Source organism: Salvelinus namaycush, chromosome 4, assembly GCF_016432855.1.
Source record: "Salvelinus namaycush isolate Seneca chromosome 4, SaNama_1.0, whole genome shotgun sequence".
NCBI lineage: Eukaryota > Metazoa > Chordata > Actinopteri > Salmoniformes > Salmonidae > Salvelinus > Salvelinus namaycush.
This window is the reverse complement of record NC_052310.1, coordinates 52,622,856-52,649,908: the sequence shown is the minus strand read 5'-3', so window position 1 is coordinate 52,649,908 and position 27,053 is coordinate 52,622,856. Positions and strand designations below refer to the sequence as shown.

Here is a 27,053-nt window from a genome sequence, read left to right as displayed (position 1 = left end):
ACTGTCCTGCACAGTGCCCTGACCTCAACTCCATGGAACACCGTTGGGATGAATTGGAACAACGACTGCGAGCCAGACCTAATCGCCTACCATCAGTGCTCGACCTCACTAATACTCTTGTGGCTGAATGGAAGCAAGTCCCCGCAGTAATGTTCCAACAGCTAGTTGAAAGCCTTCCAAGAAGAGTGGAGGCTGTTATAACAGCAAAGGGTGGACCAACTCCATATTAATGCCCATGATTTTGGAATGAGATGGTCAACGAGCAGGTGTCCACATACTTTTGGTCATTTAGTATATGATTGTACAACAGTTGGTCTGACACAAAACCACCTTCATGTTCACACAGTCACACCCTTGTAAACACACTCCAACCAATTCAACCACCTGTCTATAGAGATACAGTATCATCCTTCACAATGAAATCAAACTTGGACAATGATTTCACTATCCAGTTTATGAGCTTATGATGAAATAATCTGATTTTTGAGTCTCCCTCTACCCCGACAGCACTGTATCTGAATGGTGACCTTGTTCCTATTATCTCAGAGGCCAGAGAGTCATGTGTGTGTGCATGTGTGCGTGTGTACGTGTGTGGTACAGTCCAAGTTGCTACGTAGCTTCCCTCTACAACTCGCAAAGAAGGAGAAATGCCCTTCATCCCATAAAGCTGATGGCTCTATGCGCAGATCAAGTTATTGCAAATCCAATTGTGTGAAAACGCACACTAACGACCTTTTATCTCAAAGCACAATCACCTTCTAGAAAATCTCAGTCTATAGTTTTGCCAAAAATGTGAGGTTCATCTCACTCGTTTGAGAAACAATGGCAGACTCTGTGAGCTCTATCAACATGTTTGTCTAGAAGCCATGGTTAGTATTTAAAACATTTCACATCAAAAGTGTGATGAACAAAACAACGTAATATGGTACTTGACATTTCAGATAAGGGGTGTGGAAAATATTGAAGAGAACTTTGACCTGCTTTTGGTTTTCTGGTATAACCTACATGTCACATGACGATGTTGTCACCTTCAAACGTGACGAATACATCAGTTACACTTCAGAGCTGGGATTCAATTCTCCATTATAAAACCCTAACAGAGAGAAGAACACACAGAAACCTGCCATCTACTGGTATAAAGACACACCTAATTTGCATACAGTAGTGATGGGCTTCACATTCATATTTACAATTCATGTACAGTATGTAAATGAAATGAGTGGTCAGGAACCCTGGTCCTAAAATGCCACAGATTATGTTTTAAATTCCAGTCCAGCACTAGAACATCTGATTCAGCAAATCATGGTACAGGAACCAGCAGGGTCGTTGACTAATATGTTGATCAAATTAAATAATAGATCAACATTACAACCTTGAATATTTTGACTTTTGAGAAATGGGACTCAAACATGTTCACAGTTATTTCAAAAATCACAACGGCGTCACTTCTGAAAGCAGTGACATGAGCAGCTAAATGTCAGGCGATGTCACTACAAAGTGCGGTCTGTGTAGGATCAGACACTCAAGAGATGCGAGCACTCCCACATGACAAGGTGCAGTGTTGTGGTTTCCCAAGTTGCCCTTACATCACCTCAACGAGAAACACTCAAACCTATTCATCACATTATTAGAGACTTGATACAATGAAACCATCCTCTACGACCGCAGTATTGCATCGTCCAAGAACCCTCGGCACTCCTTCATGGACCAGATCCACAACAAGACAATGGGCCTGGGTCTTTAAATTAGTAGTGGGGAGTAGTGGTATTTAAGATAAGATTGGAATAATGCACGTCACATACAAGTCTGCACGTGGTTGAGAGCTTCAAGTTCCTCAGTGTCCACATCACTAAGGACCTACCATGGTCCAAACACACTAACACAGTTGTGAAGAGGGCACGACAACGCTTCTTCCCCTTCAGGAGGCTGAAAAGATTTGTCATGGGCTCTCAGATCCTCAAAAAGTTATTAAGCTGCATCTTGATTGGCTGCATCACCGCTTGGTATGGCTACTGCTTGGCATCCGACCGCAAGGTGCTACAAAGAGTAGTGCGTGTGGCCCAGTACATCACCGGGACCGAGCTCCCTGCCATCCAGGACCTCTATACCAGGCGGTGTCTAAGGAAGGCCCTAAAAATGTGATCTCTGCTAACGCACGGCAAGTGGTAGCAGAGCACCAAGTCTAGGACCAAAAGGCTCCTGAACAGTTTCTACCTCCAAGCCATATGACTGCTGAACAGTTCATCAAATGGCTACCTGGACTATTTGTATTTTGGCTCTATGAACACTCACTGGACTCTACCCACACAGTCACACATACTACACTGACACTCCAACACACACACATACTACACTTACACTCCAACACACACACACACACACACTCCAACACACACACACACACACACACACACACACACACACACACACACACACACACACACACACACACACACACACACACACACACACACACACACACTCTTCACATACACTGCTGCTACTCTGTTTATTATCTATCCTGATTGCCTAGTCACTTTTACCTCGACCTACATATACATATTACCTCAAATAGCTCGTACCCCTGCACATTGACTCTGTACCAGTACTCTTTGTATATAGCCTCGTTATTGTTATTTTACTGTGTTACTATTCCTATTTGTTTTGCTAATATTTTTGTACTTTTTAACTCTGCATTGTTGGGAAAGGCCTTGTAAGTAAGCATTTCATGTTGAAGTCTACACCTGTTGTATTCGGCGCATGTAACAAATACAATTTGATTTGATTTGAGAATGCATCATCATAATAGCAAGACTGCCATCTAGTGGCATCAGATACCAGTGCTCTTTTCACCACGAAGTCAGTCATATATCAAACCCATCAATCAGTATGTGAGGGGAAAAAATGTTTAAGAATAGTGTTTATATAGCCCAGTGTATGGTCCTGAGAGTGGAGGCAGTTTTAAGTGGTGTTTGATGATGGTCTCCTCTGATATTGGTGTGTCTAGAGGTAGTGTTAAAGAAATGCTCCGGAACTTTGGCGACTACTAAGTCTTTTTTAAACCTCCCGCTTTGGGCTGTATGTGTCAATGTGTAGTTCATACATGCATAATGTTTGAGCAGAATTACTGTCTTACCTCAATTAGCCACAAAATCCCTAGTTTGAAAGTGACTGTTTCTCTGAAAGCTGTGCTGCCAGATTTTTTCCCACATGGGCCAGCCCCCTAGCAATTCCTGTTCAACCAATGAGCTTCAGCCCCTCGCCATTTCAGTGAAGGCTAGCAAGAAGAACATGATGCACCCCCAGCAGAGCAAGAGAGAGAGCAATGACGTGGTGCACATATCTGTACATATGTGATGGAATACACCATTTTCGGGGACCACTTTTGGCTAAAAAGTATACTGGCTAAAAAGTATACAAAAGTACCGGAGGATCTCTTTAAAAGTATCTGGTGGTGAAGGTGAGAGCCAGAGCTGCAGCCAGGTGAGGCATCAGTCTATGGTACTGGGTCTGGTGCTTAATGATCTTCAACTCTTCCTTGTCCTTCTGCTCAAACTGAATGACGACTGGAAGGAGAGAGGAGAGCGGAAGAGAGTGAGGAATGAGTAGAGCATGAAGGAGGCTTACATTTTGTGTGTGTGCATGTTTTGTACTGTGAGTATGCATATGCTGATGTGGTGGAACATTAGTTTTGTGGAGTGTATGTTGAGTGGTGAGATGTGGTCATCGTCACACACATGCCTTGATGTGCACCTGTTGCTCTGGAAGCACTACAAAGCTTATCTCTGACTACTGCATATCTAAAACAGCACAGGTGTCTCAGAGGGGAGAGTGGGGGAGGGTTTGGGTAGACAAAGGCGATGGATGGTGGTATATAGGCTGGTTTACAGGGTACATGAAGATACTGCCATCTCAAAAGGACGGCAGGTCAAAATATACTAACTTTGATGACATAAGCTAACTAACCAAGATACTGTAAAGTTCATGTAATGTGACACTCAGATGTTATTTATTTATTTATTTAACCTTTATTGATACAGGTTTTTCTCATTGAGATAACATCTCTTTTCCAAGAGAGACCTGGTCCAATAGCAGCAGGTGGAACAACGTTTCAGACAAATCAACTTACTAACACAACATTAAACAATTCCTGTGGTCCCGTGTGGCTCAGTTGGTAGAGCATGGCGCTTGCAACGCCAGGGTTGTGGGTTCATTTCCCACGGGGAGACCAGGATGAATATGTATGAACTTTCCAATTTGTATGTCGCTCTGGATAAGAGCGTCTGCTAAATGACTTAAATGTAAACAAAACTACAAACACACATACAGTACAACAATTACATATTACTTTAAAAACACAGAAGTCTTGACTAAAAACAGCTCTCCTAAAGACAATTACACTCTTCTATGATATTACATCGATCAAGTGTTTAAACTCCACCAACGAAACTAGATAATCAAATTTTAAAATATTCAGGAGAGAATTCCAGAACCACGGAGCTAAGTAACAAACTATTTCTTCCATGACCTGTTCTAATTTTTGGTATTGTTAGAAGCAAATTATGTACTTCAGATGTATTGTTTAAGTTGTACACCCTAACTGTACGATTGACAGTCCAATGTTACTGCTAAGATCCCCTCTGTGTTAACCAGAAAGATCACACAGATGTTTCTACTATGTCAAGGTTTGTCCCCAATCTGCTTTGACACGATGCCAGACCACAGAAGAGAACACACCTGGGTGTTAACACAGAGGGGAAGTCCTCACACAGACGACATCCCCACAACCTATCCTCTCAACTCTGAAGACAAAGCTAACAGTGGTTACACAATGTACTGTTCAAACACAGCTACAGTGCCTTCAGAAACTATTCATACCCCTTGACTTATTCCACATTTTGTTGTGTTACAGCCTGAAAAGTGAAAATATGTTTTTAGACATTTTTGCTAATTTATTGAAAATTAAATACAGAAATATCTCATTTACAGAAGTATTCACAATCACAACCATGTGTCAATACTTTGTAGAAGCACCTTTGGCAGAGATTACAGCTGCAAGTCTTTAAGTGTGACATTAGTGCTCGTACGAACTCGGCCCCAGGCGCAGAGAAACACAGCAGGCAGAGGTAAGGGTAAATCAAGAATATTTACTTAAGGTCTTCATAGCAAAACAACAAAGCAAGGGCCCACGAGAACACTGAACAAAACATGAGACCTGAGCAACTGGCCCAGTCCACAGAGGAATCTAAATAGTCATCCAGCAGGTGATCCCAATAAGCCCAATCAGGGCCACCTCGATACTAGAAGTAACCCAAGGGTGCTCTCCAGATGCAATCTCAGGTATTACACTCCTGGGAGAAAACCTGACCTGTGACACTAAGAGCTTTCCACACCTGGATTGTGCAACACTTGCCCATAATATTTTTGAGAATTCTTCAAGCTCTGTGAAATTGGTTGTTGATCATTGCTAGACAACCGTTTTCAGATCTTGCCATAGATTTTAAAGTAGATTTAAGTCAAAACTGTAACTCGGCCACAAGAACATTCACTCTCTTCTTGGGTTATTGTCATACTGAAAGGTGAATTAATCTCCCAGTGTCTGGTGGAAAGCAGACTGAACCAGGTTTTCCTCTAGGATTTTGGCTGTGCTTAGCTCCATCCGTTTATTTTTTATCCTGGAAAAACTCCCCAGTCCTTAATGATTACAAGCATACCCATAACATGATGCAGCTACCACTAGTCTTGAAAATATGGAGAGTGGTACTCAGTAATGTGTTGTATTGGATTTGCCCCAAACACAACACTTTGTATTCAGGACAAAAAGTGTACTTTATTACTTTAGTGCCTTGTTGCATACAGGATGCATGTTTTGGAATGTCTTTATTCTGTACAAGCTTCCTTCTTTTCACTCTGTCAATTAGGTTAGTATCATGGAGTGACTAAAATGTTGTTGATCCATCCTCAGTTTTCTCCTATCACAGCCATTAAACTCTGTAACTGTTTAAATTCACCCTGAGCGGTTTCCTTCCTCTCCAGTAACTGAGTTAGGAAGGATGCCTGCATCTTTGTAGTGACTGGGATACACCATCCAAAATGTAAGTAATGACTTCATGATGCTCAAAGGGATGTTCATAATCTGCTATTCTTTTTAATCCATTTACCCTTATTTGCGAGGCATTCAAAAACCGCCCTTGGCTTTATGGTTGAATCTGTGTTTGAAATGTACTGCTCGGCTGAGGGAGCTTACAGATAATTGCATGTGTGGAGTACATAGATGAGGTAATCATTCAAAAAGCACGTTAATCACTATTATTGCACACAGAGTGAGTCGATGCAACTTATTATGTTACTTGTTAAGCATATTTTTACGCCTGAACTTATTTAGGCTTGCCATAACAAAGGGGTTGAATACTTATTGACTTAAAACATTTCAGCTCTTCATCTATTATTCATTTATAAAAATTGGGAAAAACATAATTACACTTTGACATTATGGGGTATTATGGGTAAGCCAGTGAAGAAAAAAGAAGCTATTTCATCAATTTTAAATTCCGGCTGTAAAACAACAAAATGTGGAAAAAGTCAAGGGGTGTGAATACTTTCTGAAGGCACTGTAACACTGATTGTATGTCTGACACTCTACAAATGTCTAAAACTGGCCATATGGCCAGAATATATATATATATATATATATATATATATATATATATATATATATATATATATATATATATATATATATTCTGTGTGTGTGTGTGTGTGTGTGTGTGTGTGTGTGTGTGTGTGTGTGTGTGTGTACCAAGACCACTAGCCCCACTTTAAGTTCCTGAAGGTTTTACTATGTGTGTTGGTTGTGCATTGGTGGGATTGGTGGGGTGGGGGTTATTGGTCTTGTTGTGGGTTCTTTGTCATGGTGCCAGATGGAAAGCCTGATACCACGGTTAGGTACAGAACAGAACATTTGTCACAAAACAGGAAATGTGTCCTCCATGTGCAGTAGCCTGAATCTACCTTGTGATTGCCTCCCTCCCTCCCTCCCTCCCTCCCTCCCTCCCTCCCTCCCTCCCTCTTTCTTTCTTTCTCTGTCTGTCTGTCTGTCTGTCTGTCTGTCTGTCTGTCTGTCTGTCTGTCTGTCTGTCTGTCTGTCTGTCTGTCTGTCTTTCCTTCTTTCTCTCTCTCTCTGCGTGGGGGTTATTTTCTGGATACCAACCACAGAGAGAACCCTCCCCTTCCCCTCCACCCACACATTTGCCCCCATATTGTAAACTTCAGCAGAACACACGCAACCCACATGTGAGGATGCACAAAAACACAACAACAGATACAGAAAAAAAGAGACTCAATAGGGCTGTCAAAATAACTCTGTTTTCTGAGGTGAACAAAATAATGCTTCATACCAACTGTTGTTTTCTTTCCATTTTGAGCAGTTAATGCTTTTGTTGACATTCTAAACATATTACACCTAATAAGAATTAAATGGAGTTGGGTCATCTACATAGATAATGTATTACATATATTATGTGATGAGCTGGTTTGGAGCTAACCTATCACTTCTATTGGCTTTATGGAAACATTCCACATAATGAAAAGTGCTTCAAATCAACTATTGTGCTTGAGCAGGGAGTACAAAAGGCTGCCTCTAGAATGACTGTCAGAACCTTTTACTTTTCAGTTGGAAATACAACTGAGAAAATTATATCTTCCAATATCAATCACATCCAATGCATATGTATATGCATACAGTACCAGTCAAAAGATTGGACACACCTACCCATTCAAGGGTTTTTCTTTATTTTACAATTTTTTTACTAAAAATAAACCAAAACCCTGGAATGAGTAGGTGTGTCCAAATGTTTGACTGGTACTGAAAATAAACTCAGCAAAAAAAGAAACGTCCTCTCACTGTCAACTGCGTTTCTCTTCAGCAAACTTAACATGTGTAAATATTTGTATGAACATAACAAGATTCAACAACTGAGACATAAACTGAACAAGTTCAACAGACATGTGACTAACAGAAATGGAATAATGTGTCCCTGAACAAAGGGGGGGTCAAAATCAAAAGTAACCATCAGTATCTGGTGTGGCCACCAGCTGCATCAAGTACGGCAGTGCATCTCCTCCTCATGGGCTGCACCAGATTTGCCAGTTCTTGCTGTGAGATGTTACCCCACTCTTCCACCCAGGCACCTGCAAGTTTACGGACATTTCTGGGGGGAATGGCCCTAGCCCTTACCCTCCGATCCAACAGGTCCCAGACATGCTCAATGGGATTGAGATCTGGGCTCTTCGCTGGCCATGACAGAACTGACATTCCTGTCTTGCAGGAAATCCCTCACATAACGAGCAGTATGGCTGGTGACATTGACATGCTGGAGGGTCATGCGATCACGACACGCAGGTTAAAATATCAAAACAAACTCTGAACCAATGACATTAATTTGGGGACAGGTCGAAATGCATTAAACATGTATGGCAATTTAGCTAGTTAGCTTGCTAGCTAATTTGTCCTATTTAGCTAGCTTGCTGTTGCTAGCTAATTTGTCCAGGAATATAAACATTGAGTTGTTATTTTACCTGAAATGCACAAGGTCCTCTACCCCGACAATTAATCCACACATAAAACGGTCAACCGAATCGTTTCCAGTCATCTCTCCTCCTTCCAGGCTTTTTCATCTTTGAACTTATATGGTGATTGGCATCTACACTTTCATAGTATTACCACGACAACCGGCAAACAGTTCGTCTTTCAATCACCCACGTGGGTAAAACCAATGAGGAGATGTCACGTGGGTACCTGCTTCTATAAACCAATGAGGAGATGGGAGAGGCAGGACTTGCAGCGCCATCTGCGTCAGAAATAGAAAGGAGTTCTATTTTAGATGCTCGTTGGCGCCAGTGTGAGTGCAATAATTGAATATCATGGATTTCTAAATTTACTTTGCAACGCTCGCGCATGCGATGTGTCCGGTCTGGTCAGCATGTGAAGCCAGCGCAAATTCCTACTATTTATGTGTCCAGATTAAACGTGGGACGTCCCGCATTATAAACAAACAATCAGTTGAATTCATGGTTATTGCATAATTTTCATCATTATTGCATCTATTAGAAGCGATTAATAGACGAAACAACAATGTCATTTAACCAATTGACTGGCCAAAGATCAGTGCATTCATCAGCAAAGACGCAGTGCAAGCTGATAGTATTTTGGACAACCAAATTGAACTCAAAATGATTGATGAAATCGAAGTGTGTCAGCTGTATGGTGATTTGCGATTCATAACTTACATTTTACCGGTACTACCAGTAGTAGTAGGCCAACCGATAACACCACGACGGAATGCGTTTGAAGTAATGATGCGCCGCCGAGAAGAGTTAGCATGTCCAGCAAAGTACATCACCAGTGGCACGCACAAACTTAGTGCAGATCAGCAGGTGGGGGCTTTTCGTGGCAGCCAGACGAGACAATCGAAGAAGGTTGCTCTGAGCAAAGTTACTGGGCTCGAATTTAGTCACGCTTGATTGATGCTAGATTGATGCTTCTAATTGTGCATGTTGTAAACAAACATTTTTTTTTATGATTAAAGGTTATACTCTATGGCTGGATTTATGTATTTTTCCCAATGCTACATTAATTTGGCAGAACTAACTTGATTGACCCTCTTTCTACAAGGCCTAGTCTATGAGAGGCCTAATCATATTTGTATGAATATTTTGTTAACGCCTAGGCTTTAGAGATGCTTTCAGGTAATTAACTAATTATTATGCATCAACATTTTAATTTGATTAAAATGATTTATTGTCAATCATTCTTGAATTTGTTAGGCTATACAATTAAGTAGATTAATGAACTGATAATAAATTCATGCATTACTTTTTACATTTTTTAAAATAATTTTTGAATATGATAGAATTTTGCATTCTATTATACATCCTATGTGAATAATGTTCATTAATGTTAATGTGTGTATTAATAATAATAATCAGAAAATCAGTCTGAAATTGAATATTTTGCCTATTGGACAATGTGGTAAAGTACTGTTATTCCTTATTCACCTAATGAATGAATTTATTTTATTTTATATATGTATATTTGTATTTTTTTCGCTCGCGCGCCTCACTTTCTGGGAAGGAAATCCGTTAAACTGTGAATCAATTTTGTCTGGCCTAAGTAAAGAATAGAAAATAAAAGTAACAAATAATTAAATAGCAGCAGTAAAATAACAGGCACGGCTATGTATAGGGGGTACCAGTACAAAATCAATGTGCGGGAGCACCGGTTAGTTTAGGTAATTGAGGTAATATGTACATGTAGCTAGAGTTAAAAGTGACTATGCATAGATTATAAACAGAGAGTAGCAGCAGCGTAAAAGAGGGCTCTGGGTAGCCCTTTGATTAGATGTTCATTAGATGTTCCATACTCACTACCCTCTGTAGTGTCTTGCGGTCGGAGACCAAGCAGTTGCCATAGCAGTCAGGATGCTCTCGATGGTGCAGCTGTAGAACCTTTTTTAGATCTGAGGACCCATGCCAAATCTTTTCAGTTTCCTGAGGGGGAATAGGCTTTGTTGTGCCCTCTTCACGACTGTCTTAGTGTGTTTGGACCATGATAGTTTGTTGGTGATGTGGACACCAAGGACCTTGATGCTCTCAACCTGTTCCACTACAGCCCCGTCGAGGAGAATGGGGGCTTGCTCGGTCCTCCTTTTCCTGTAGTCCACAATCATCTCCTTTGTCTTGATCACGTTGAGGGAGAGGTTGTTGTCCTGGCACCACACGACCAGGTCTCTGACCTCCTCCCTATAGGCTGTCTCATTGTTGTCAGTGATCAGGCCTACCACTGTTGTGTCATCGGCAAACTTGATGATGGTGTTGGAGTCGTACCTGGCCATGCAGTCATGAGTGAACAGGGAGTACCTGAGTGGACTGAGCACGCACCCCTGAAGGCCCCCGTGTTGAGGATCAGCACGGCGGATGTGTTGTTTACCCCCCTCCATCCTCACAAACTTCTTGCCCCCTCTGAAACTATTGGTGCATGACGCCCCTGGCTGAAACATGTATGAAATTATACATTGTATCATACCATTTTAATTTCTCTGTCAGCAAAATGAGAGGGAATATTGTTTGAGACATACATGTAATGTGTATGGTAATTGAAGAAAAACATTCAATCGAACATTGTATAATGCCTTTCCGGAGTCGCTGCCAGGTCAACTCTATGTAAAAAAGGTTATTCAATTAAAATCAAATCAAATTTTATTTCTCACATGCGCCGAATACAACCTTACAGTGAAATTCTTACTTGCAAGCCCTTAACCGACAACGCAGTTCAAGAAATAGAGTTAAGAAAATATTTACTAAATAAACTAAAGTAAAACATTTAATATTAAGTAAAAAATTAAATAATAATAACGAGGCTATTTACATGGGGCACTGGTACCGAGACACTGTGTGGGGGTACAGGTTAGTCAAGGTAATTTGTACATTTAGGTAGGGATAAGGTGACTATTCATAGATTAAAAAACGCGAGGAGCAGCAGTGTAAAAACAATGGGGGGGGGGGGGGGGGGGGGTCATTGTAAATAGTCTGGGTGGCCATTTGATTAATTGTTCAGCATTCTTATGGCTAGGGGGTAGAAGCTGTTGAGGAGCCTTTTGGACCTAAAAAAAAGTGTTATACAAATCAAATTCTATTTTATATTTGAGATTCTTCAAAGTTGCCACCCTTTGCCTTACTGACAGCTTGCACACTCTTGGCATTCTTCATGAGGTAATCACCTGGAATGCATTTCAATTTAAACGTGTGCCTTGTTAAAAGTTAATTTGTGGAATTTCTTTCCTTAACGCCTTTGAGCAGTAAAGAATTTATATTACAGTATGTTAGACTTTAAATTTACAGATGGTCTCAGCTTGGTCACCAAATAATTATATATATATTTTTTTCTTCTAGTATTGTATGCATTTCAATCCAACGGTCTTATTACGTGTAACCTGTCACATTGTTGGCAAGCATGGCCATTACGACAAAAGCCAGTGCCAACGTCAAAAGGCATTCTTACTAGGACTTTGAACATGATTATTATAGTTCACCTCATGTGGCATGTAATTCATGGAACTACACTGTGTGGCACATATGATCCTGGGGTAAAATTCCGTTACTCTGAACTGAATGCTTAATATCATAAAATACAGACAAGGAGGCTGATATCAATCATTGAACCAACTTTAATTAACATACTTAAGTGCAGTGGTATAAAAACAAGGATTACAAGATGTGTATAAAGAATCTAACATGAAGTATATCATGTCTACTCTATCTCATGTCACACTTTCACAAAAATGCCCTTGAATGGCTGCAGTGTAAGACAGTCAAGTGGAGTAACAAGTGTCACACCACCAAATTCCTCATTGTCTATGTCAGTTTAGCTACTGCATACCAGCTCTCCTGCCGGTTGGGGTTGAACTTTCCTACTCTGTCAGTGTTTCCCTTGCGTCCTGTCTCAGTTCAGTCAGTGCTCATCCTGTCTGCTATCTACTTGCAGTACAGGTCATACTTCAGTTTAGCCCCCAGTTTAGTCCCTGCCAGGTGCTTCTCAAATGCTGTGTCCATCTCCTGGCTTTGGGCTGGGCTGAAATGGTTCTTCCAGTCTCCTACTTCACCTGGGGAGGAAATACCCATTAAACACACATGAGCAAGACTAAAACACGTGATCAATGTAGAGCAAGTACATAACAAGTTATCTTTAGATTACAGTTATTCATAGATTACAGTTGACCTAGTCTTTTAGGTAGTGTGAGGTAACCAACATATTATAAAATATAACTTTGACTGATAATAAGATTACCTCAACCTCACACCTAAGACATACAGCATACCGTAGTGAATGTGCATGGCGAGTATGAAACATACAGTATAATTACACAAATGTAACCGAGAAATCCCAGTCCACCAAGTTTAATGGTGGTGTGATAATCATGTATGACTCTAACTAAACAAGTGTGCAACAGCCTTTTAGGATTGTGTATGGAGTGTGCTCTGCTATTATCCATTGTGATCAGTGGACAAAGCTGACATATGATTGATTTATATCTCTGGCAGTCAATTAGATTAGCAAGTGGGATTGTTTTTATTTTTTTATTTACACATTTGCGATCTCAATTAATCCTAATACACAATGGATAATATTATAAATTGTAAAAAAAATACCTGTATATGTATCCTTTAATAAGTTTCAGTGAGCTCAATGTCACATATGCTGTAGAGTGCCATATATGACCCTTGGCCTGCTATACACGCGTGAATATCACGTATAAGCTGTTAAACTACCGGCCTAATGTTCAAAGACACGCCCAGCATGAGGCTGTCTGTTCAGCACAGGCATGTTAAGGTTGTGTGAGGTCATGTAGAAAAAGAGAGAGAGAGAGAGATGTTCTCCTATGCTACCTATATCATACCTCAGCAGAGTGAAACAACACAAGTCAATGAATGACAGACTATATACTACACTGTATTTAGGGGTAACAGTCATGGTTTGTTAGGCAGAAAGACAGTAATTGATTAATGCATTCAACTTATAGGAGGTTACCAAAGGTTATTAGCTTTCTCTCCCTGAAAAGGACAAGGGTTGTTTTTGGAGGACCAGGAGACCTGAGACATGAGTCTGTATTTAAAGTTGACAGACATCATATCAAGTGTATGTTTGTCTCACCATAATGCCACATTTTCTGTCTCAGGTAGGTGGGATTAAACAAACACAGTCACTCTGGAACAAAGCTCCCTCATACAGCTCTCTCCTCTCTCTCTCAACACACACACCTTTCCTGAACAAGACGTTGCCCATCTGGCCGTGTGAGTCATTGGAGCTCTCCTTCATAGCGTTGAAGGTGCTCTCCTCTGCAATGGCCTGGATCTGAGGATCACTGAGACTGAAACCAAAGAACTCAGAGACCCTTCGCACACCTTCACTCAGGTCCTGGGTGGGTCACAATTAACAAGACAGAATGTAAATGACAAAAAGCAAACCTATCAAAAATATGGTCTGTTTCCAAAACACAAGGAATGTTTGATACCTGTTTTAACTCCTCAAAGGTGACTATTATCACGTTAGGGTCATCCATTCTCTTCTCCCAACCAAGTACATGGTCGAAATATGAACCCCAGGGAACTAGGAATAGGCACATACTATTCTGATGAGGCTTTGTAATGTATAGATACATCTCTTACTGTAATACCAATGACTCAAGTTGTATTTTTAGATTAAGCAAACCCCAAAATATAAACCCAATGTTCATAAGGGCTCTTTACTTTAGGTACCTTTTCCACTCATAAACTCTGAGAAGAAGCGGTCCCAGGACTCGGCAGTGGGTAGACATGGGTTTTTGTTGGAGAAGTGATAAAAGGAAACCACTGTGTCTTTCGGGTTCCTGAATATCACCAGCATCTGTTTTTGATCAACAGAAGACCATAACATAATAATAATAACAGTATATTTTTTAGACTGATCCAGGCAGCCTGGTCTCATAGACTAGACGCAACATAGTAAACAAACATCACTCAAATATGTATGATATGTTATGTTTGGTGTGGTTACATAACACAAAGGTTAATATATTTTTTTTTTTATATATACTGTATATATAATTTTTTTAAGGGGTAGACCAGCTTTTATATTGCAGATAGATTGTAGCTTCCATCAATGTAATTGTCTGCATAATTTCCAATCCCCCATATATTATTTTGTAAATATATACACTACCGTTCAAAAGTTTGGGGTCACTGAGAAATGTCCTTGTTTTTGAAAGAAAAGTAAATTTTTTGTCTATTTAAATAACATCAAATTGATCAGAAATACAGTGTAGACATTGTTAATGTTGTAAATGACTACTGTAGCTGGAAACGGCAGATTTTTTATGGAATATCTACATAGGCGTACAGAGGCCCATTATCAGCAACCATCACTCCTGTGTTCCAATGGCACGTTGTGTTAGCTAATCCAAGTTTATAATTTTAAAAGGCTAATTGATCATTAGAAAACCCTTTTGTAATTATGTTAGCACAGCTGAAAACTGTTGTGCTGATTAAAGAAGCAATACAACGGGCCTTCTTTAGACTAGTTGAGTATCTGAAGCATCAGCATTTGTGGGTTCGATTACAGGCTCAAAATGGCCAGAAACAAAGACCTTTCTTCTGAAACTGGTCAGTCTATTCTTGTTCTGAGAAAAGAAGGCTATTCCATGCGAGAAATTGACTGGCGGTTGGATTGGGGATGGAATCCGGAGGATAGGCTGGCCGACGACCCATTAAAATTGCAGAACGCCTTCCAGAGCTGAGACGAGAACTGAGGACCACGGTCGGAGACAATGTCCTCTGGGAGTCCATGGATCCAGAAGACGTGCTGCACCATGAGCTGAGGCGTCTCCTTGGCAGAGGGTAGTTTGGGGAGAGGAATGAAATGGGCGGCCTTGGAGAACCGATCCACTACCGTCAGAATGATGGTGTTGCCATCAGAAGGAGGGAGCCCAGTGGCAAAGTCCAGAGAGATATGGGACATGGGATGATGAGGGACAGGTAGTGGCTGAAGGAAGCCAGAAGGAGCTTGCCGTGGAGTCTTGTTCTGAGCACACACAGTGCACGCAGCGACAAAGGCAGAGACGTCAGGAACCATTGTGGGCCACCAGAAATGTTGTCGGAGGAAGGCTAGGGTTCGACCGGAACCTGGATGACAGGTCAGCCTGGAGGGATGAGCCCATTCCAGGACCCGGGACCGGACTGAGTTTGGGGCAAACAACTGGTCAGCCAGGCCCCCTTCAGGTTCAGGCTGGGAGCGTTGTGCCTTGCGACCCAGGGTTTCAAAACCCCAACCCAATGAAGCCGCAAGGCATATGAGGTAGGGAGAGTGGTTTCGGAGACCGAGGGTGTGGCAGAGGAACGGTATAGGCTGGAGAGGGTGTCAGGACTCATATTTTTGGACCCTGGGCAGTAGGAAAGGGTGAAGTTAAATCTTGTAAATAACAAAGCCCACCGGGCCTGCCTGGAGTTAAGGCGCTTGGCTGTACGGAGATATTCAAAAATGTTATGGCCGGTCCAAACCAAAAAAGGCTGTTCTGCTCCTTCCAGCCAGTGCCTCCACTCTTACAGTGCCATCTTGACAGCCAGAAGTTCTCTGTTGCCTACATCGTAGTTCCTCTCTGCTGGATTGAGATGATGGGACAGGAAGGCACAGGGATGGAGCTGGTCCTGGGCAGATTGCTAGGACAGGACTGCCCCCACTCCAACATCAGAAGCATCAACCTCTACCACAAATTGTCGACACAGGTCCAGATGGACGAGGATGGGTGCTGTGGTGAACCGATGCTTCAGGTCCACAAAGGCTCTGTCAACAGCTGGAGACCATGTGAAAGGTACTTTGGGAGAGGTGAGTGCAGAGAGTGGGGTCGCCAGGGTGCTGTAGCCCCGAATGAAACAGCGGTAGAAGTTAGCGAACCCCAGGAAACGTTGTAACTGCACCCTGGACGTAGGTTGAGGCCAATCGACCACTGCTTTCACCTTTTCAGGATCCATTTGGACATTTCCATCAGCAATGCCATATCCCAGAAAGGATATGTAGAGCTGTGGAACTCACACTTCTCTTCTTTCACAAACAACTGGTTCTCCAGGAGGCGCTGAAGGACTTGTCTGACATGGAGATTGTGTTCTTGGGCAGACCGGGAAAAAACCTGGATGTCATCAAGGTAGACGAACACAAAACAATTTAGCATGTCCCGGAGCACATCGTTTACCAGGGCCTGGAAGACAGCAGGGGAGTTGGTGAGTCCAAACGGCATGACCTGGTACTCATAATGTCTGCTGGCTGTGTTAAATGCTGTCTTCCACTCATCTCCTTCGCGTATCCAACCAGGTGTTAGGCATTCCGAAGGTCCAGCTTGGAAAAAATGGTGGCCCGCTGGAGAGGTTCAAAAGCCGAGGAGAGGAGTGGTAGGGGGTAACGATTCTTGATCGTTATATCATCAAGACCCCGGTAGTCAATACACGGCCACGGGGTCTTGTCCTTCTTCTCCACAAAGAAAAACCATGCACCGGCAGGAGATGCAGATGTACGGATGCCTCCAGTAGCCAGAGAATCCTCAATGTACTCCTCCATGGCCTTGGTCTCCGGGCCGGATAGAGGATATAGCTGACCATGTGGTGGTTTGGTGCTGGGGAGGAGATCAATGGCACAATCATAAGGACAGTGCAGGGGAAGAGAATTAGCACGTGCCTTACTGAATACCTCCAGGAGGTCATGGTACTCAATGGGAACAGCAGAGACATCCGAGGCTTTGCTTATGCTCTGAGGAGGACGTCTCGGGGACGGATGTGCCGCTTTAAGGCAATGGGAATGACAAAACGGGAGCTTGTTGTCCAGTCAATAACAGGGTTGTGTTTTTGGAGCCAAGAAAATCCCAGAACAACAGGAACATGGGGTGAATCGATGAGGAGGAACTGTATGGTCTCACTGTGGTTTCCTGAAACCCTTATCTGAACGGGCACTGTGCTATGGGTGACTCTTCCAATTGAATTTCTGTCCAGTGCCCTTGCATCCATGGGGACAGAGAGAGGTTGAGTGGGAATACCTAATTCAGAAACCATGGTAGCATCTATAAAACTTTCATCAGCCCCAGAGTCAATGAGCACCCGGAGAGACTTAGATTGGTCTCCCCACAGCAGAATCACAAAAAAAGGTGTACGGGTGATAGGAATTAGGGAACTCCCAGTCTGGCTCACCAGAATACTTGTACCCACTAGAGAAAAGGGTTTCTTGACAGGGCAGGTGGCTATATAATGTCCCACACCTCCACAGTACAGACAACAGTTAGAACTCAGCCTATGTGAATGTTCCCCAACCGATAATCTAGCTCTTCCCAGTTGCATGGGCTCTGGAGTATCCATCTCACCTGTCGCCGATGATTCCAGAGGAACCTCGGGTGTTTTCGGCTCTCGTTGGAAAAACACACTTCAGGGATTTCCGGATTCCTTAGGGCAGACGAGTGTTCCCGATGAACGAGAGTACCCGAGGCCCAACCTCCTCTCACACCGGCGTTCTCGTAAGCGCCCATCAATCCTAATCGAAATGGCGATGAGAGAATCTAGTTCCAGTGGTATTTCCCGAGCTGCAAGCTCGTCCTTTATCACCTCCGACAGTCTATGGAGGAAGGTGTCTAAAAGAGCCTCCGGATTACAGGAACTCGCGGCCAATGTGCGGAAATCTACTGTGTAGTCTGCCACACTACGGGAGTTCTGACGTACCTGCAGTAGTTTTTGAGCCGCCTCCCTCCCGGGCACCAGAGAATCGCAAACCTTCCTCACCTCTGCCATAAATTCCTCCAGGCTATGGCACACGGATTGCTGCTCCTATACAGCTGTCGCCCAGGAGAGCGCTCTTCCGGACATTAGCGTGATTAAATACGCTATCTTCGATCGGTCCGACGGGAACGAAGAGGGCTGGGGTTCGAAAATGAGGGAGCACTGGGAAAGGAATGCCCGGCAGGTACCAGGATCAACTGCATAACGCTCCGGAGGAGGTAAGCAGGGTTCTCGGGGAGCCGGGGTAGGTTGAACCAATCCACAACTAGTAGAAAGGTTACTGGGTGGTTGGGAGGTCTCAGATGTGGCGTGCCTATGAGCTACTTTACGGATTACAAAGTAGCTCATAGGCACGAGAGTTCATAAACCAGGTCAGAGTCCAAACAGTACCAGGCGATAGGCAGGCTCGAGGTCTGGGGCAGGCAGAGTGGTCAGGCAGGCGGGCTCAGCGTCTGTACTGGCAAGGGTCAAAACCAGGAGAGAAAGAAAAGAGAGACTGGGAAAGCAGGAGCTGAGAAACAAGAACGCTGGTTGACTTGACAAACAAGACAAACTGGCACAGAGAGACAGGAAACACAGGGATAAATACACCAGGGAAAATAAGCAACACCTGGAGGGGGTGGAGACAAGCACAAGGACAGTTGAAACAGATCAGGGTGTGACAATTGGAGTAAACTAATGAACAACAACACTTAGGCTTCTACTTCCAGCTTATACATACTATAAACATTTTACACAATCTTTTTTTCAATAATTATATTTTGTTTGTTTGTACTCCAATCCTTCCGTTACCCTCAACCTCTCTGTCTATTTCTGAAGACCATCCAGTTCTATTTGCCATATATTTTTAACTGTGCTGTTTCACAAAGGTTCTAAGCCTATTTTACAGACACTGTATATTTTATAGAATATTACTTAAGGCAAAACCAAAAGGAAGGTGGTTGGATGGGTAAGCATATAACTCGAACATTTAGAAATCCAAAGGCTGCATGTTACTACTTTTTTAGCTACTTTGCAACTACTTAGCATGTTAGCTAACCCTTCACCTAACCATAACCTTAACCCTTTAACCTAACTTCTAACCCTAACCTTAACCCTAACCTTAACCCCTTACCCCTAGCCTAGCTAACGTTAGTCAACTAGCTACCTATCTAACATTAGCCACAACAGATTGTAATTCGTAACATATCATACGAGTTATATATTTTTTTAGATTTGAGTGGAGTGTGATTGTCTGCTGAATAGTGTCCTACGTGTGTATGTTTTGTTCTTTGCTCTGTCTACCATGTTCTCTGTTCAGTTTGTTCTTTGCAGTGTATATATCTATGTCTGTGTGGTACTCTGTATGCAGAGAAACACTAGCTCTGACACTGCACAGGAAAAGCTTTCACAATTACATAACAAGGGAATTACAAGTTGTTGTTTGGAGGAAGTCGTGGTAGAATTTCATATCACTCATATCAAAAGAGGAAGTTCTGTGGGCCCGAAGCATAAAAACACTGCTGGAAAAATAAACATGGTAATCGTGAGTTCCATCACAACAACACTTAGATACCTTGTTGAAAGTACATACCTTTGTTTTCTTTGTGGTGAAGGATGCAGGAATGTTATCTGGGTGCATGTGTGTCCCTAGAAATCTGGGGGACGGTGCTTTGTGAATAGCCTGAAAGTTAGACAAGGCTTCCATTTAACGCTACATGAGCCATGGTATGCTGTTGCTCTTACGGTCATATACTGAACAGACACTGTGCATACAGGCATGTTATGTTGTTTTAGGCATAGGGGATCACAGGGAACCAATGTAAGAACAGTTACACACTCTTCAATCCTGACACAGTTGGCCATACAAAACACTGTTATATTATACCATCTCACCATATCCTCCATGTTAATTGCATTCGGTGTGAGAATCATGGGTGTATACTGTAGGTAGACCACTCTTGTTGGATGAGGTTTAAGGTCTAGCTGTGCTAACATTTCCACACACAAGGGCTCATGAGGGCGTTCATTGGAGGCCACTCACAGCACATGTTTGTAATTCACTAACATTCACTAATGGGCCTTAGTGGATCACAGCATGATTGCAACACATGCATCTAATTATTGTGACTAGTTACAGAACAGTAAAATGACATTATTCTTTGCCTGTGTAACAGATGGGGATCTGTAAAACTCACTCCTCAGCCTGAAGTGTCTCCACTTGCGCTGGTGAAGAGATGGTGGTGGCGCGACTGGGTAAGATGCTTCAGGGGTGCAATCACACGTGTTTGCGAGGCAGAGGTCCTGGGTTGGAGCCTCTGCATGAGCCGAATCATTAGGAAGCAGTACTTGCTAAGCAAGCAGCGTGACGTCCTTTACACCGGACTGTATAGATATTCTCTCTGTTTGTGACATAAGTAGCATAGAGAACAGTGTCCTGACCTGATGTTGTGTCATGAAAACCTACTTTATGGACCTAAAGTGGGCTAAAAACGTCCCAATATAACTACAGCACCTCTTTATGCAACAGGGAATGTGTGAATTTGTGAACCATACAACCCCACACAACACATACACAGCATTTCCAATTATTACACACAAAGCATATTCCATTATTTCCACGTTTGATTTATTTGTGGCAGACAAACCTGCAGTGTTGCTAAAACTACAGGGGAGACAAGCAGTATAACATACCTGCTGCATTTCTGGCCCAAAGAACTCCATCAATGGAGGGATTTGGGACTCTGCTTTCTCACCAGTTGCTGCTGCTAGTATTTTACGAAGTACCGCCACCATCCAATTAAAACCTGCCAGAGACAGTGAACATTCAGGTCCATTAACATTTGAGCATAAGAGAAGGTTGTTCAATTTACACAGAGGGATCAGGAATAGAAAGGGTTAGTGTCCTTTGATATTCTTAAAAATGCTTCCCCACGTTTCACAATTAGGCAAGAGTGAGTTCTAAGTTATTATCCCAAAATATTTGTCATGTGAGTGGCAATCCGCTAAGGAGCAGTTTCCCAGAGACAGATGAAGTCTTGTCTTGGTATAAAAACCATTCTCAATTGAGAGTCTCCATTGAAAGTTAATTTTAGTCCATAACTAGGCTTATTCTGGGTCTGGAAAACCAGCCCTTAGTGTTTTGTAATATCCATAAAATGGTTTCATGGACTGTGAAAGATACAGCTAAAAAAGAAACAGGGTTAACATCAATGAGGCCGTTTGAGGCTAAAAGGGGAGACAAGGTAAAGGGTGGGACACACCTTCAAAATCAGGATTTGAAATATACTCAGAGTGCTCTTTGCACTTTCTAAATTGTTCTTTACCATTTGCATTGTCCTTACAAGATACTTTGAATGGTAGGCTATGTATGCTTTGAACTATTTGAACTGTGTACTGAAGATTCCAAAAGGAGCGAAGTAAAAGATATACCTTTATTTACACCAAATTAACAATGTATAGGGCAGGCAGAGCCACGGGAGGTAGTGGTGCTTGGGTGGTGAAATGGTGAAATAGCACCACTCCCTGCAGAAGAGGTGTAACAATTTGTGTTGTTGCAATGAAAACGACAAAACTATTTTTCCTTTGCACTATTGCTATAAATTATACTAGGATTGGGGTAAGGGAGAGGGATATGGGATATTTATGGGATATTTATATAGGGACACCATTCTTAGGGGTGCTCCCGACTGGTGCAGCAATCTAAGGCGCTGCATCTCAGTGCTAGAGGCATCACTAAAGACCCTGGTTTGATTCCAGGCTGTATCACAACTGGCCATGATTGGGAGTCCCATAGGGCAGCACACAATTGGCCCAGCGTCGTCCAGGTTATGGTCATTGTAAAAAACTATTTGTTCTTAACTCACTTGCCTAGTTAAATAAAGGTTAAATAAAATAACATCTCTGCATGGAAAGCTCTCAGCTCTGTTTTGTAAGTGGTGCGTTCATGATCTTTTCTATTCAGTTGTGGGGGTTTGGAGTCGGAAACACGCTCTTCTGTACAACAGACAGTTTAGTTTGAGTTGAGTGGGGTCTCTCTCTCCCTCTCTGTTCCTCTCTCATCTTTTGCTCCCTCTTCTTTTCTCTCCCCCTTGTGGTGGATATTAAGTGATCTGGAGCATGCTCACAATAGTTTTCTACTTATATTTTCTATTAGTTTACAATTCTAAACTTGGCTAAAATGGGAACAATATTTTTAAAAAGGAGGATGAATTGCACAGCTGTCCATTTGTGCTCAGTTTTAATTGTAACAATCTTGTTTTTAGTAATTTAGTTACAAAACCCATCTAATTTTCTCTCTCTCTCACACACAGACCCATTGTAATTATGCACTACAAAGACATGTACGGTCTGTTCACAACGGTCTATTTTGTTTTGCAAACAGTCATGAGGTAAATTAACTTAGGCTGTAGTGAATACTATTACCGAATATTGTTCTATGATTAGGCTACTCGTCACATTAGGAATCGTATATTATTGTTAGCCTGCAAGCGCTTTATTATAAAGGTGATTTTTTAAAAGAGGACTTGGAGATAAAGTTCGGAAATGAAGGTCTCTTCAACCACATAAAATATGCATCCAAGCCAAGCTGAAATCTTATCAGAAACACATTGGGTCTTTTTCATAGCTTTCTATTTCCTTACAACCAGTCAAATTGATGTAAATTTTTAATTTTGCACAGAAAATCTTTCCCGTCATTTTTTTTGTCATTCCATTTTCTCTCAGGTCCCTAAACGTCTTTGCTCCACGCAAGAAGCAGACATGACAGAGCAAACTTTACCAATGTCAACTAGATTGAAGTATTCATTCTATACTTTATGACATTATTCTTTATTTAGTCTAAGGCAACATATAATAACAGAAGAGAAGCTGCATGTATTTGTATTATTATTATAGCCTACCAAAATGTTGGAAATTATGAGCAGAAACATATAAAATGTTGGCAATTTATATTTTTGCATCCCCTGTCAAAAACTCATGCCGCCATCTCTGACTGTAGCCTACAGCGCATTTTCTATATATGTGGGTCAGGTGCGGACTTAAGATTTTCACTTCATCAGTTGCGGATGGGTTATTAGCAATTGCGGGCTGTTGAACAAACAGCTGACCCGCGCACCACTAGTGTGTGTGTTATTTTGTCACGTCACTACGTGTACCTGTGAGTGTGTGTGCAATGTGCATTTGTGTGTTTGTAATACACATTGAGTCTGTATGTGTGGGTATATACCAGTATGTGTGTTACGGTTAAATTAAAGATATATAATACATTCATAACACCTTTATTAAACTATTCATAACCGCTTTGTGAATGTTGCAGTATCATTTATAACAACCTGTATAACACATTTATACAATATCATTCATATGGAACCTTCAAAATAAAAGTTTTTTTTCATTACAGCATTACAATTTTATTTTTTTTTTTTTTTATTTTTTTTTTTGGGGTGGATCAGCTTAATATTGCGGAAAGAATGTTGCTTCCAATGTAATTGTCTGCATCATTTCCAATCCCCCATATTTTTTTGGGTAAATATATATATCCATACACGCATGCATACATATATACATATATACATACACATACCTATATAGACATACATACTTTTTTAAAGAATATACCTTTATTATTATTCCCCGCAACCCTACCACCGCTCCCCCAATTGGAGTAAACTAATAAACACTTCTGCTTTTACCTTCAATTTATACATCTTAAACCTATTTTACAGACACAGACTACTTTATAATAGTTCTCTCTTGTTTGTTCTTAGTCCTTCCTCTATTTCTGTTGTCCATCCAATTTTATTTCCACTTGTAACTGTGCTATTTCACAAAAGCTCCGCACCTATACAAATTTCACAGATCCCGTATGCCCTACATTGTTTATCTTGTTATTAGTCCCACCCTTCAGTTCCACTCAACCCTTCCCATCTATCTTCCAACATCATCCATTTCGGATTTTTATTTGCCATATATTTTTCAACTGTGCTGTGATGCTTCACAAAAGATATGAACCTTCCTATTCTCATAGCTTCTACAGATTGTAAATTAAAAATAAACATTTTTGCTAAAATAATTATTATATTATTGATTGATTGACTATGGCTTTTCAAATCCCCCAGTATTGCTATCTGTAGCGTTAGTTCTAGGCAAATGTTGCAATTCTTCAGCCATTCCTGGACCTGTGACCAAAAACGAGCTACATATGGACAATACCAAAATAAATGATCTAATGACTCTGCCTCCTCACAACAGAATCTGCAGAGCTGGGAAGATTGTATACCCCATATATATAACATTCTATTAGTTGCAAGAATTTTGTACAGTAATTTAAATTGAAAAATTCGAAGTTTTGAATCCGGCGTTGTTTTGCGTATCAATTCATAAACCATGTGCCATGGAATGGGTACATCGAAAATCTCTTCCCAACTATTTTACAATTTATATGGCACAGCTGTCAGTTTTTTGGTCCTTAAATGAAATTGGTATATGTTTTTATTTATCACACTTTTCTTTAACCATTTATGTTCTTTAATACAGGGCCGACATACAAGTTCCTTACTTTTTTCCCCTTCTACTTGCCTCTTCCATTTTTGTGGTAATGCTGCAATTAATTGGTTGTAATTTTGGGTAGAGCAGACATTTCCATATGTCTGTGTTAGCTGCATGTGTGACATAACTCCACCAGTCCTATTTATGATATCATTCACAAAAATTATACCTTTTTTAAACATTTCTTCGATAAATACAGTTTTTTTATCAATTACTATATTTGAATTTAACCACAAGATTTGTTGTACTATTTGTTCCGTCCTTTCAGGTGGATTAAACTGAAATTGCAACCAACTTTCTAAGGCTTGTTTAAAAAATAAGGATATTTTGGAGATTATTTCCTTTTCAAACAACCGAAAGTGAGCAGGTGTAATCTGAATAAAGGGAAAAAGGCCCTTCTTGAACATAGGATGAGACATTCGTACCAATTTACTAGAGAACCAGTTTGGATTTAAGTATAACTTTTGTATGACTGATGCCTTTAGTGAGAGGTCTAATGCTTTAATATTTAATAATTTCTGCCCTCCGAATTCATATTCGTTATATAAATAGGCCCTTTTAATTTTATCTGGCTTGCCGTTCCAAATAAAATGGAATATTTTTTGTTCATATAATTTAAAAAGCAGGTCACTAGGTGTAGGCAAAACCATAAGCAAATAGGTAAACTGTGATATGACTAAAGAGTTAATCAGGGTGATTTTTCCACAAATAGACAAGTATTTTCCTTTCCATGGTAGCAAGATCTTATCTATTTTTGCTAACTTTCTATAAAAATTTATTGGAGTGAGATCATTTCTTTCTTTTGGGATTTTTATACCGAGTATGTCCACATCTCCGTCAGACCATTTAATTGGTAAACTACATGGCAATATAAAATGTGTATTTTTTAGTGATCCAATACGTAATATGGTACATTTATCATAATTTGGTTTTAATCCAGAGAGGATAGCAAAGGTATCTAGATCCTCTATGAGGCCGTGGAGAGACTCTAGTTGTGGTTTTAAAAGAAAACATGAATCATCAGCGTACAATGACACCTTAGTTTTTAAGCCACGGATTTCTAATCCATTAATATTAATGTTTGATCTAATTTTAACAGCTAACATTTCGATGGCAATAATAAATAGATATGCCGATAGTGGACAACCTTGTTTTACTCCTCTAGATAGTTTAAAACTTTCTGAGATGTAGCCATTATTTACTATTTTACACCTAGGGTTACTATACATAATTTTAACCCATTTTATAAGAGATTCCCCAAAATTGAAATATTCTAGGCATTTATATATAAACTCCAGTCGTACTTTATCAAAAGCCTTTTCAAAATCAGCTATGAAAACCAGACCTGGTGTCCCCGATATTTCATAGTGTTCTATTGTTTCCAGTACTTGCCTTATATTATCTCCAATGTATCGTCCATGTAAAAAACCTGTCTGATTAGGATGAATAATATCTGACAAAACTTTTTTTATTCTATGCGCCAAGCATTTTGCTAGGATTTTTGCATCACAACACTGAAGTGTAAGAGGTCTCCAATTTTTTAATTGGACTGGATCTTTATATATACCACTTGGGTCCTGTTTCAGTAATAACGATATCAGACCTTCTTGTTGCGTGTCTGATAATCTACCATTTATATAGGAGTGGTTAAAACAAGCTAATAATGGTCCTTTGAGTATATCAAAAAAAGTTTTGTATACTTCCACTGGTATGCCATCCAGCCCTGGAGTTTTCCCATCCTTAAAGGCCCCAATTGCATCAAGCAGTTCCTCCTCTGTAATTTGGCCTTCACATGAGTCTTTCTGTACAGATGTTAATTTTACATTATTAATAGGAAAAAAATCCATACAATTAGTTTCAGTTAGTGGAGATGGAGGAGCCTGAAACGAAAACATATTCTTAAAGTACTTTACTTCCTCTTTCAAAATATCATTTGGTGAATCATGCGTGACTCCATCATTTGTAACAAGTTTTAATACATTTTTTTTGGTAGCATTTCTATATTGAAGATTGAAAAAGAATTTGGTGCATTTTTCCCCATATTCCATCCAGTTCGCTTTATTTTTATAATATATTACACTGGATCTTTCTTGAATAAGTTCCTCCATTTCTTTTTGTTTTTCCTCTAACTTATTCTGTGCCTCTATGGTACCGTTTTTATTGCTATCTAACTGTACTGTTAG

General features: G+C 40.9%; 1 protein-coding gene across 1 annotated transcript in view; it reads right to left on the bottom strand.

The window, feature by feature from the left end:
* Positions 1-12,531: 12,531 nt before the first annotated feature.
* The window catches only part of LOC120045652 (sulfotransferase 6B1-like), a 55,597-nt gene continuing 41,075 nt past the window's right edge, over positions 12,532-27,053 (bottom strand). Inside the window, exons 2-7 of the mRNA XM_038990571.1 lie at positions 21,016-21,128; positions 19,916-20,005; positions 14,314-14,440; positions 14,070-14,164; positions 13,816-13,972; positions 12,532-12,659 (exon numbers count right to left, since the gene is read on the bottom strand). Coding sequence (XP_038846499.1) covers positions 12,532-12,659; positions 13,816-13,972; positions 14,070-14,164; positions 14,314-14,440; positions 19,916-20,005; positions 21,016-21,128 — 710 coding nt within the window. The remainder of the gene's footprint in view (positions 12,660-13,815; positions 13,973-14,069; positions 14,165-14,313; positions 14,441-19,915; positions 20,006-21,015; positions 21,129-27,053) is intronic.